This window comes from Cyrtonyx montezumae, unplaced genomic scaffold (genome assembly GCF_038088225.1).
Source record: "Cyrtonyx montezumae isolate F1298 unplaced genomic scaffold, pur_monq_1.0 scaffold_0, whole genome shotgun sequence".
Lineage (NCBI taxonomy): Eukaryota > Metazoa > Chordata > Aves > Galliformes > Odontophoridae > Cyrtonyx > Cyrtonyx montezumae.
Window position 1 is genome coordinate 10,297,159 of NW_027071824.1, and position 13,477 is coordinate 10,310,635.

General features: G+C 37.4%; 1 protein-coding gene across 1 annotated transcript in view; it reads left to right on the forward strand.

Annotated features, from left to right (window-relative positions):
* Positions 1-13,477, forward strand: part of EML4 (EMAP like 4) — a 146,319-nt gene that overhangs the window by 95,520 nt on the left and 37,322 nt on the right. The window contains exons 6-7 of the mRNA XM_065753119.1: positions 2,884-2,909; positions 3,346-3,378. Coding sequence (XP_065609191.1) covers positions 2,884-2,909; positions 3,346-3,378 — 59 coding nt within the window. The remainder of the gene's footprint in view (positions 1-2,883; positions 2,910-3,345; positions 3,379-13,477) is intronic.

Here is a 13,477-nt window from a genome sequence, read left to right on the forward strand (position 1 = left end):
AGAACACCACTTCTCCACCATCTTAATGAGAAGGGTGTAATTCTGGAGGAGTGAGCCTGAGGGTGCTCAAAGTGGCTGGTAGGCTGATGGATGCTGAGGCAAGGGTGAGGTCTTCCCTGCTTTGCTCCTACTGCCTGCATGCAGTGGGATGCTGTGCTCAGTGAAAGCATTCCTGGGTATCCAAGGTAAAGCACTGCATCTATAAATTAGCTGACCTTTTTGACAATACTGGATGGTGACAACGGTTTGTCACTTTTTAGCTGTTATGTTCTCCTTTCTGCCTGGTGGAAGGCCCTGTTTTGTATGTGTAGGTGATGTGCTCTAACCCATCATTCCACTCATGCTCTTCTTCAGCATTGTTTTTCTCAGTTAGTGGTTTCCAAAGTGGACTCACTAGGAAAGAATAGCACAGAGTAGTTACTTACCTGTGTCTGTTAGCAAAGACAAGAGTGTGTTTTGCTCTAACACAACATTGCTGACCCCCTTGCTGTGACCAGCTTTTTGTCCTCCTTGCCACTTGAGCTTCCAGCTTCATATTTATATGTTTTATTTCTTTCTTGTCTTTTGGAGTTGTGCTCTCTTTGTTGAAATCATAGTGCTGACTTTTGGGTTGAGCCCTCTGCTGTTTTCAGAGATCCCTCTAAGTTCACCCCAAAAGTGCTACCAGCTTCTCCAGCTTGTTGTCCTTCCTAACCTCATACATCTACTCGTTAATCTTTATTCAAATAACCATTAACTGATCCAAGGCAGTACTACCTGAAAGCTGTTCCTGCTATGACAGGTAAAACTCCTCAGGCCTTTCAGAGTAATTTCCATCATGTGTCTGTAGTGCTCTCCAAAGCTTGCATATCAGACTTGCAAACATGTATTTAGTAAGAATGGTGCAAGTGCATTCCTTCTTCCCTAGGAATAGGAAGAAGAAAAACATCATAAATTAATTTTGGGCTGTGAATATTGGCACATTTGCTAAAAGCTTTATGCCTAGCCTGAAGAGTGCTGCAGCACAGTGAAGGGCTGTGTATGAAAGATTATGGGCTGCATATTTTTCAAGTACTACTTGAAAAATAAATTTTTTGTTTGGTTGGTTGTTTTTTTACTGTTGTTTTTCACTGTTGGAATTTAAAAGCCCCGTGGCAATTTCAGTTGTAGCAGGTAATATTTGGTAATGAACAGCCCTCTTCTTTATCAGATTTATTTTCCTGACTTCTATTATCTTAATAAAATATCTTTCAAGAAGTGTTAAGATTTTCATTTTTTTTCATATGGAAAAATATAAAATAAAATTTTAATTTTATTGCCATTTTGTGTATTAGTTCAGGAAAGGCCAAAGTTAGTGCCTTATTTCATTTTCCTGTAATTCTTTTTTTTCTCTAGAAGATATTAAATGCCATCCTTCTTGGTCTGTACTGTAGAGCAATTCAGATGTTTAAGATGAGAGTGGTTGAGGAAATATTAGGATTAATTACTGACACAAAAAGTTGCCTGTTCTCAGCTTGAAGCTCTTGTATCTTTAAACATTGGGTAAAAATGAAGCTTCCAACAGTGTCAATTGTAGACTATCATCTGACTGAGGAATGGATATTGCGATGCATTGAGTCCCTTTTTATTACTTTCAGATTTATAATAAAAAGAATATTTGCATTCAAGAGCGCACATTAAGGATCATTTCTTAAGTTCTGCATGCTTGATTTCTAATAGAATTAGTTGTATTGTGCAATGACCAACATATTGCATTTAAATTTCCTAATTATAAAAGTTGATCCAATCTACCTAAAATTGCCAGTCTTGTGCAAGGGAATAGAATTCAGCTCCTCCTGTAGGCCTCAGGATAGAAATTTTTTGCGTGTTTTGCTCTGCCAGCCAAGAATATGGACTTTGTTTATTAAGCTCAATCTTTGAGCCAACATTGAGCTGTAAATCAGTCTGATAAAGTCACAAGAAGCTTTCACACAGCAGGCAATCATTCAATGTTCTTTAGGCAAAACTGTGAATTTGGCTTTAATTTATCTTTTGGTAGCACAGTGAAGAGTGACTGTACCAATAGCCAGAGATGACTTTTCTAATGCATGTGCTTGAGCCTTTGTCACTGTTGCAAAAACTCGACCTCTATCCATCTAAAAGTTCTGGATGCCTCTCATACCTTCCTGCTGAATTTCAAATATATTGAAGGGTGGATTTTTAAAATTTTTTAATTTTTATGCAATATGTTCTCTTAGCAAGAGGTATTATTCTATTAAGAAGTAGCTCTGATTTTAGAAATCACTATTTCTTCCCTCCCCACAACAGCAAAACAAAAAAAAAAAGACAACTGAGTCTATTTCTGAAAGCTTATTCTAGGTACTGGCAAGGAAAGACATATGAACTGCATTCCTTATCAAGACTTTGTGTGTGTGTATCCTGTAATGCTGTGTTGATCCATTTTAAATGAAACTGTGACTTGCTTACATTTAACCCACATGTCTAACAGGGTAAATTCCTGGAAAATTTCATGTTTTTGTGTGCAGACAACTTATTTTGACAGGTGATAAATGCAGACCCGAGGGTATTTGGCAGCTTAAAACGTTTTATTGTTACACATTTGCTCTCTTAAAATGAAATTTTCTGTGCATGAAAGATATAACCTTAATAATTTATTTTAAATATCATTTAACTCTTGCTGTCAAAGTAGTTCTTAGGAACCTTCGCTACACTGACCAAGACTTTAAGTTTAAAATAAAAATATAGAGACCTGAGTAAAATAACATGTAAAAATTTGCTATACTGACCAAAGTTAATTATATAGCATCCTGTAGTTACAGTTACATTATACACAGACTCTCAAATATAAAATGAGATGGTATGGGTTTCAAAAAGTCCTAACAATAACTTTGAATTTTTTCCTAGGCACAAAGATGTCATCATCAGCCAAGGTAAATAAAAAAACTTCATTTTTAAATAAAGATGAAAAATTTTACTTTTAACTTAATAGTATTTATTGTAAATAAATACATTAGGAAATGTGGTTATGAAACAGTTATACACAGCTAAAATTGAGTTACTACCTAGTCCAAAGACTGATCTTGACAACCCTCACTCAAGGCCTCTGTAAAGACCATTGAAATTATGGATAATGCCTCATCCAATTGGATCTTTAGAAAAGACAGAGAATTTTGGTGGATGGTGGGAGGATTCGTTTTACTTATCTGGCATTACACCCTATTTTCTTTCTATGTATGTGTGCAAATAGAGAGAGGTTACAAAAGCAAAAAAATAAGCCTTTGAACTATGTGCCAGTCTTCATCCAAGCAGGTGAGAGTGAGAATTTAGAAATAGTTTTAAGATATTTTGTTTCTGTCCCATAACCAGCAAAAATGTCAACTCGTGAAAAAAACAGCCAAGGTAAGAATTAAGCTATGCCTGTTGATCACTTTCTAATTTAGCTCTCTCTTGAATCTTTTACTTGGCTTTTCACAAAGAGCATCAGTGCATGATCTCTTAAAAGCTTTGAGCATCTACGTGAAATATTTCAACTTTCTTATATTTAAATAAATTATAGTATGCGTCTTAATATATATGAGGTGGATTATTGGAGTAGACTAAAATAAATTACTACATGCATAACTTCCTCAGAGAGGAATGTGTTTAAGTAAGGCTCTTCAAGTCTTACATTGTTGCCTAAGATATCAGATTATTAAGAACTGCCAACTAAAAGATCTGTTTTCTCAGCTTTCTGTCTTGCCAATATTAAAACATACACATGCTGATGAGACAACAACTGTATCTGAAGGCTTTCATATGGTTTTCTAACATGAGAAATGACTCTCTCCTAAAGTGTATGCCTTGGCACCGATCAGTCTTTGTTCTGTGCCTACCTGCTGCTGTGGCTTGCTCAGTCAGGAAAAGGAGCCATCCCTCTGAACATGATGGAATGTGACAACAGAAGAAATCCACTTCTTGTGTCGCCAAACTACTCTGCTTTGATGTCCTGCAAACTGTACTGAAGCATGCGGTTTCAAAACTAAAGCATGTTACCTAAGTGCATGCTGTACACAACATCAATCTATGCGCAGAGGTTCTGTCTCATGCTTTCTTGCTGCTAATCAATCTGTAGTTTCAAAATTGTGTGCTGCAAGCAAGACTACATTATAAACAGTTGATTACTTTTGATCTCCTTTGGATTTTCTTTCAAACAAAATCACGGTTTTTGGAAGCTAACATAAATTGTTTTAATGAAAGGAAAATTAACTTGAATCCAGTAACTTTATTTTTTTCTAATTTACAGATTAATTACAGATAGAAAATATTCTAAATTGTTTTATATCAAAAGCATCATTTGAAGACAACATGGGTAAAAAGGGATGCATAAGCTACAGGAATGCTGCTTTATACCAGGGCTCCTAAAATCAGCTGTAGAACCACATGTAGCAATAGTTACTACAAAAAGAAAATTAATCAGTACTGTTCAGATCAGCTGCAATTTTGCTTTGAAAGACTTCAAGAAAAAAAAATAAAAATCAGTTACATTAAGATTACTTCTAAAATACCTAGCTTTGCAATACCGAGTTCCTTGCAGCTAAAATACCTTGAATACTGATTTTTTTCTGGAGAATGTGCTTCTATGATTCTACATGTCCCACCAAAGATGGGCTGTCTCTCAGTTTTCTCATCTTGGTGGCTATGACTTATATGGCCTTGATGTTACTATGCTATTTATTATGTTAGTGCAAATGATGTGAGCTCTCACTAAATGACGAATGCATATCTTTCTGTGCGTGTCATGCCTTAGTTTGCTCTGAGCCTAGGTGAATGGAAGAGAAATACGATGTGGATTACTGACCCCATGTGAAGTTGGAGTGAGAGTCTTATCAAAGAAAATGCATTTACTAATGCTTTTAAAACATACAGTGTCAAATCATCACTCTACCTTTAACACTAACAAAATTGCAATTAGAAGAGTTCAACCTACAAAGACGTTTTTTTAGTATGGACCAGTGAATGTATTTTATGACAGTTGCATGTATATTTTGTGACCTACTTCTGTGTGTGTTTGTGTCAGGTTATACATTAGATTTTGTTTTGGGTTTACTATCACAGTGTTAACCACCTGTAAGCTATTGTAGTTGCAAAGGGATATTATCTCCCACCCATTTCCATTATCAGCTTAGAAATGCTTGGCCATTTCTCTGCAGTGCAATATCCTGTTTGGGGCAGATGACTGTAATTTGTTCTCTATTAGTTAGTTGTCATTTACCAATAGATGTCTTGACCCAGCTGTTAAAGTGTTCAGTGTTCAGTCGTTAAGATTTCTGAAGGTAGACACTTGCAACTGTGCAGATTTGTCTTGAGCAGGATAGAATGGAGGATAGTTGTTGCTATTTCTGCAGGACCTCCCTGTTTTGCAAACCAAAAACAAACTGCTCAAACACTCCCCTGTGGCTTGTCCGCTTTTACTTTTAAAAGCAAGCAGTCTCAAGCATGGCGTTAATTAAGTTCCTGCAGCTTGTCTGAGCTACTGCTTTTGCTGGGCTCTATGTTCGTCACTGTGTACCCCAGCACACACCTCCTATGCTAATAACTGCACTTCTTAGCTATGGGGAGGCCACTGGTGTGCAAACTTCAAAAGCAAATCTATAGAGAAGTCTTTCATTGTCTTTACGCACATACAAAGCACACTCAGAAAAAGTAACATTGCAAATTATTGTAACAAGATAATTGCATGGAGTAATGGGATGAAAGTTGACCATCCTGCATAGCTGTGAAGCTGCTTTGAAATTTGTCTCAGTGTTAGAATGCCGTGAAATTTAGATAAATGTGTTTTTGCACACAGTGTTCTTGGGATCTTATCTAGCAGCAGTATTATCTGTGTTATGACCACCTGTGTATGTTCATTGTGATTTCTGTTGAAGTATTAGTTATGAAAATGAAAGGCTTGAGGAATGCCTGAGAATTAATCTTTAGATGAGTTTCAGTAGATGAAAAGTATTAGCTTTGTCTGATGTGGCATGGAGCCCCCAGTGAGTACACTATGGGTGCTGCATGGGAGCATCAACAAGACCTGGGCATCCCTCTCCTACCAGTAGCTACAGCCTATATCTGCTTCCTTTGCAATCTCTTGAGTTTCCTCTTCATAGCACTGAGCTGAGGCCATGCAGGTGAGTGTTGTCAGTCAGACCTTCTCTTGCAGACCTGTTACTGCTCCCTAAGAGCCTCTCTGTCACATGGGTTGAGCTGCACCTGCTGTACCTTAAGGTTAGTACTTAGCTCTGTGCATCTGGGCATATGCTGAAACAGATGCAATGCAGGAATGCTTTTGTGGTGCCAATCCAATGAGGGAAGTATTAAACACGCTTCCATATGTATGCTGGAGAGGTCTGGGGGTAGATTCTTCAGCTTACTTACTTTTCAACATTTGTTTGTTTCTCCTTGCAAACCAGGACAATATTTTTTTCCAATAAAATCAAATACTAAGTATTAAAATTCTATGAAAATCCAATAAAATAATGGATGGAGCAAGCAGATGCTTGCTATGATCTTAAAAGGGCACTGAAGTTGTTCTTTTAAATTCTTTACCAGCAGGTGTTTATAATTGCCCATAAAAGTCATCTTGATTTTTACTTTAGGAGATGTTTTTTAAAGTATTAATCATAAAGCATTCATATTTTATTTGCAGGAACTAAGGAATCTGTTGGTCTGGGGGGGTTTGGTTCATTTGTTATGGGTCTTTTCAGACAAAGGTAACTTTTTCACCGAGATTCCAAGTTTGAGTTTGAAGTTCAGTGATAACAGCACTGTACACAAATCCCTTGTTCACTTATTAAAATGTAATAAGAGACATTTAGACATTTTTGGATGGCAATAAAAACCATATGTGGAAGAATTAATGAAAAACATTCACTGCATTCCTAAGTTTGTTTCTTTTTAGATTGTGCTTTATTGGTTTCCAGTACTTTTTCTTCTGTTAGTTTTAACTGTGCTGTAGTTCTAGCTTCACAGAAAAGGAGCTATGAAGCTCACAGTGGAAATATTTACCCTGCTGACAGTGTGTCCTGTGCACTGAGAGCACAAAATTTAGTAACCATTTCAGAACGGTTTTGTTATCACACAGATAGATGTTTATTGAAGGTGCTCATGTATCTGAGGGCAAATAGTGACCTGGTCTGTCTCATCTTTCTTCAGGCTTCTCGCTGTCATGTGGGCATGTTATTAAAAACCATTGCTTCTGTCAGAAAAAAAAATTTGCACTGATGTATTTGAGAGTTTTTGTCATTGATTCCTGAAGAAGTCAGGACTTAATTCTTTAAGCAGGAAGGATTTAGATACAGTCTTCCTGAGTGATTTGTGTTCTGCACTGCTTTTTATGAGACTATATTTTTGTACAAGAAAAAGCTAGTGTTAATGTTAAAGTTGAATTATTTCAATGTTGATAACTGTTATTACAATCTAGATATCTAGAGTTTTCCCATATGATTTTCATATCACATTAAGTAAAATTATTTACCAAAGATCTGTTAAGAAATTGTGAGAGAAAACCATTAAATGATTCTAAACCCAGTGAGGTCTTTGTTCCAGCTACTTCCCTGGTTCATCAGCCGCTGATACTTGGGTTGGGGCAAACCAAGCAGACCACCTTGTTTGAGACCCCCGTAACACAAAATGCAACGATCTGGGCACGCTGGCTCATTGTCATTTTATTTTTTCCTCTGTGCAGTTAACATTGGTTTAAATTAGAAACAGGATTGTTAAGCCTCTGTCCCTCAGGTTAGTGGTCCTGTGGAGTTTTTGGACACAGGCCTGAAGGCAGAAAGCCTGTGGGAAAGAAGCTATTTGTAGTATTAAAAAGCATAACTTCACTGGTCAAGCAGCTAGAACGTGAAGACAGATTAATAAATGTACTCTGGATGTAGTAGTTTACTGTCTGTTATTAGAGAGTACTGCTTGGCCAAGCTAGTTGGAGACAGTTGGGGTTTTTCAGTTGCTTATAATTTGCTCTGAGGTTGAGATTCAGATGATAAATGCAAATAGAACTGAGCTGCAGGTTTTGAGATGTGGGTTTTGATGTACTAGCCCACCTTGTTCTCCCAGACCCCAAATAGCCATTAATAGTTTGCACAGTCCAATTGTGCTAATGGTTTCTGTATGCATGCACATACATATATAAATAAAAATCAACTGTATGCTCATTAGACTTCCCATTATGCATATATTTTCTAGCTGAAAGGCAGTTAATTAAAGCTCAGACTTATGGAGCTACCTCAGAATCTGCCTAAGGAACGAGGAATAGTGATATAAAATACATTCTAAGATTTTCTCTGGTCTTCTTGTAGAAAGCAGTAAGAGACAATGAGAGATTCTCACGTATTTCTCGGAAACTGTGCTCCTTGACAATTTCATTTGGAGGATTGTTTTTTGGAGGTCAGAGTCTTAGTTTAACTACATTACTATCTTCGAATTTCAGAAGGATATAAGCAGTGGCTTTCATGTCTCCTGAGCTGCTCTTCTCTGTATATATTTCTTTGATCTCTTTTACTGCTGCGTTCAGTTCCTACTTGTTTTCCTCATTTTTGCCTGGAAACCACCCATATTCCCCTGAGATTATGATTCACAAAGTAATGAATTGCTTAAGTGTCACTGTGTGAGGCTTCCTGTGCTGGCTTCATGTGAGCACTGATTTCAGTCCTTCAGAGGATTGTATTGCCAATGTCTCTGATGTTTATTTTCACCTGCAGTATTTTTCTGTTGTTACCTTCCAGCTTTTTCCCTGAATTCCTGGGTTTTAAACTTTCTTCCAAGAGTGAATTAATCAGCTTTGTTTGAAGTGGAATTTTACTGTTTTCTTTGTGCTGCCTTCTCATTTTCCACAAGGCCTGATTAAAAGCTTGTCTATATTAATGGGAATCTTGTTTTGATATAAGAAGACTTTGTGGACTTTTTTGGGTCCCTGCATTCTGTTTGTCCACAGTTCTCTCTCCTTGCCCTTAAGTTTAGTCCTGGGTTCTTGGAGCAGCATGTTTTACCAGTAGTTCCCTGGCAGGAAGTGAGATGCACTTGTTTGCTTGCAGATCAGGCAGGTTTCCTGGGTACCCTCTCTGCAGCAGCACCCTGTTTCTCCAACAGACTAATTCCTCTGTTTTTTAGCAGGCTGTAAACTTTCAGAGAACCCTTAGTAGAGCATATACTCTGCTTGCTAATGTCCACTTTCTGTCTGCTGGGACCTGTTTGGCTTAGTGATTACACTAATGAACTTAGCAAAGGAAATTCTGCTGCTGATGTGTGAAGCTAAGTGACCAAACTGATATAGTGGAAGCTGGGGATTTAATACAGGAAGATATAGATGTTCCTGAGATCTGGAGCAGGAGGAGACAAAATTCAATTATTCAGAGTGCAAGATCACACATGCAGGAGTTTTTAGCAATATTTTAGCTATAAAAGACTGTAAGGTCATCTGCCAAAATGAACTGGTGAGTAAAAAGGCTCTAACATGTTACTTTATCACACAGATGTTGAATCCCTTATTATGAAAACATAAGAGCAATCCCATGGTATATTGGAAATAATTCTAACACATGTGCACAGCATTATGGAAAAGAAAGAAAAAGTAAATAATGCCTCAAAACTCTGGTAGACTCTCCTCTGCATTATTTCAGGCACTTATAGACAGCAGTGTTCATAAAGGCAAATTTTATGGCTTTATGGAGTCAGACTGAAAGTTTATCACGTAAGAGGACAGTCAAATAGCAGAGAGTTTGTTGGACCAAGTATTTTTGCACCACTGGGGAAATTATTAACTCAAGCAGAGACCTCTGAGGATCCTGCAGAAATCTGCATGGAGTTTGCTCTGTTCAGCATAGCTGGAGGACTCCCATGTGAGGCTCGTAAGTCTGAGCTGACTCTGCTCACAAAACGGGGAGCGCTGGTCCTGTATCCCCTGGCACTCGTGCAAAGACATTGCTTAGGCTCCAGAAGGTGAATTATTGTGGAGCCAAGCAGTGACTGGCAAAAGCTGTGGATTGGAGATCAAGGCTGTACAAAAGCAGCTCCAGCTGTTCCCAGTGAAGTGCTGGCCCTTGGAGCCACAACACTGAGGCTACATGACACCACCTTTTGCAGTGGCTCAGAGCTTGAGTTCTTCATTCCCACATCACCTAGCTGTGCTATCTGCAGGCCTGGAGCTGTGCTCTTAGGTGGATCTGACCCACATTTGAAAGGACTGGTAGGACAGTGGCAACTACAGATTCATTTTTTGTGTGCAGAGGTTCTTACTGGTCTACCCTCCTGCTCCGCTGGCCCCCAGAATGCTTCTGTGCATTGGATGTTGGAGTCTGAACATCTCTTCATCAGGAGCAGCAAATTTTTACTTTGGTACCTGCTGTTTGCCTGCTACTAGACACAGAACACATGACACAATGCTTTGTATCTGGAAACTGAGAAAGCAGAAAAGAACTAGATACTCAAGAGCACCAGCCTGTGCCGTTGAGCCAGTGTGATAAGAAGGAGTTAAATTCCTGGTTTTCTTAACTTGCATTTACAAAAATTTGGCCTTAGGCAATTAGTTTCTCTTGAAGAATGGTTTTGTTGATATGCTGCCATCCTCTCTAGTATTTCAAAAGATTTTTACATTAATATTATATCTGCCCTACAGGTTATTCTGAAGAATACAGCCTTGAACAGAAACCTTTCAGAGGGTTGTCTGCCTGCTTTTTTTATCCTCCCTCTTCTGAAGGGAGAGGCTTAATCAAGTCATACCCATTTTGTGTCTCTCTAACAAGTGTGCTAAATACGTATGTTCAGTGGTAATCGTGAATACACACAGCTAGATAATAAGAGCCAAAAATATTCTTTCTTTAATAGATCAGTTCAGAGAGCTAGCTTGTCTCTGACAGCCCTGCAGATAGGCTTTTCCTCAGGCTTCTGAGACCAGAAACCTGACTAAATTCCTCTTGGTCTCATTATCTGTATTGACTGTGGCGTCCAACAGGTACAGATACTTCCATCCATATACCTCTGTGTTGCAGCTTGTGTCTCTCATTGTAAGCAGCAATGAGAAATTGAATTTGTGGCATGATTTTGCATCGATTATATAGAACTAAAAGTGTTAAACTCATAATTTGACTTTTGCAGAAATGAATGGTCTTTCTTAAAACACAGTGCTGCCTGATGATACTTAAGAGCACAAGCACCAGCCTCTTCAGTACAAAGACTGTTATTGATATATTATCTCCGTTTTGATCAGTATTGTTTTCTTTATATAATATGTACTGTAGAAATATTTTGGTGGAAAAATGAGGCATGCTTCTTACTTGGAATAATTATCTGAACATTTGTGTCAAACCAGTGACAACGCAGATCTCAGCAATATACTTGAGCAGTGTACATTCAGTAAAATAACTTTTTTTTATTTAGATAGTGGGAAATGATTTCCTTTGTTCTTTATTCTTTGATATTTGATCTGAGGCAGTTTTTCTACTGTTGTCAATGGATAGACTCAGAGGGGTCTTGTTCAAAGAACCTGTGTTTGTTCTTGGAAAGAAGTAGGACAACTGTTTTTCATCATCTTTTTATTGATTCCTTTGATACTTAAATAGCTCAACTTTCATTGTATTAGTATCCAGATAAGGAAAAACCTTTATGCGTGTGCTAATGTTGCATTATTCCATTATTAGCAGTTTCTGTGCAGGAAGTATTTTCTGAGCCTATGATTTTTACTTCAATGTTTTCTTTTGTTTTGGGCTGGCTTTCAGTTGTATTTGAACTATCACAGGAAAGTTCCTTTTGGACTCCAGGACAGAGTAAACATACTAACAGAATTAAGAGAGACTCAAAAAACTCAAAATCAGTTGTGGTCCCAGAAGGTTGATTTCAGCACATTAGAAATAGAAAATAAGTCATGCTAATCATGTATTATAAGGCTGAGAACTCAGTATATTTGGTAAATTGGGATCTGTTTCTTCAAAAAGTTGACTTAAGAAAATAAAAAAAATAAACTTTTTAAAAAACCGTTAAGGCATCAGGAAAACAAACTGCTATTTGATCAATAAACTGTTAAGAGCAAATAAAAAATCTTTTTGACAAATTAAGCCTTCAGTATTGTGAAATCTTCAGAGTGAGTACTGCACATGAGAGAAAGTACTGAAATGCATGGATTCATTGACCTAGTTAAGAGTTTCCAGTTAGAATGAATGAAATACTTGGATTGTAAGTAGCATTTTCTTTGTATTTTTCTGTGCAAGACTGCTTTGCGTATTTAGTAGATTAAAAAATAGTTACAAATTTTCCCCTTTCATGTTGTTTCTTATTGGATAGTTCATGTCTCTGTGATCCAAATGGTGTGGATATTTCAAATTCATAGAGGGCAAAAAGACTGACTTGAGTTTGGTGAATGTGTTTCTGATCTTGCTCACAACTTTGTCAGTCTTTGCATCTACTTTCCCTTGCCTTTTTAGATCTCCAAGTTTGCTATGAGCAATTAAGCTATAATTCAGTGGGAATAAATCTGACTTTCTCATAGTTTCAATTTCAAATGTTTTAGATGCAAAACACAGGTTTCACATTTATGTAATCTGGATATTAATCTTGTAATTTAATTCAGAAAACATTTGTAAGCATTACTAGGATATTTTTAGAAAGTTTGTTTAACATTTGTTTTTTGAAAGTAATATAAAAACAACTGTCTTGAGATTTTTACTTTTAAAGCTTGATATTATTCACATCAGATGTGATTGGAGGGTTCTTTGGATCGTATTACAAATCTGTAACCATTCTACTCCAGTTTTAATCAGCCCTCTGTATTTGGGGAACTCCTGAGTTTCCTCTGCAGTTTTTTCAAATTTTACTTAAATAAATAAATAAATAAAATGAAATAAAAAAAACCCCAGAAGTTTCATGGCAGAGTATTATAATACTTCAGGTTTGTGAAACTAACGTTAACAATGGATATTAATCACTAAAGAAGTGATTGAAGTGTGATTTAATGAAAAGCATTTAATTGATGCAAAAATGGCAAAATACTCAAGTCTCTCTAAGCAGTATTTTTTGAAGTGAAGTTCCCGTTTCAGTGGAGTTGGAGGTGTTGGCAGTTATTCTTGTGGGTTTGAGGCCTCATTTAATTGTTACAGTGCTGTTTTTGCTGCATGCATAGAGACTAAAGAACCCTAACAAGTCTTAGAAAGCTTTATTTGTAGGATTTTTTTGGGGTCTTTAAAAGTTAGAAAACTGTTATTTTATTAATGTAGAAGGAGAACTCTTGTAGGACAAAACCTTGTTTACTTCTAGGCGGGTTGGAGGTGCCTGCAAGCACTTCATGAAAAAGCAAGGACAAATGCCAGTCCTGCTTGTGGAAAGGAAGGGATGTGGAAAGGCTGGAGGTGGAGGGGCTAAAGGATCAGCTCTGCAGATAAGGCCCTGGGGGGAGGTGCAGGCACAAAGCCATGTGCCCAGCAGGTCTGTGCCTTCTCTGTTCTGGGAGATCCAGCTTTGACCCAGAAGGGGGACTTAAAGACCT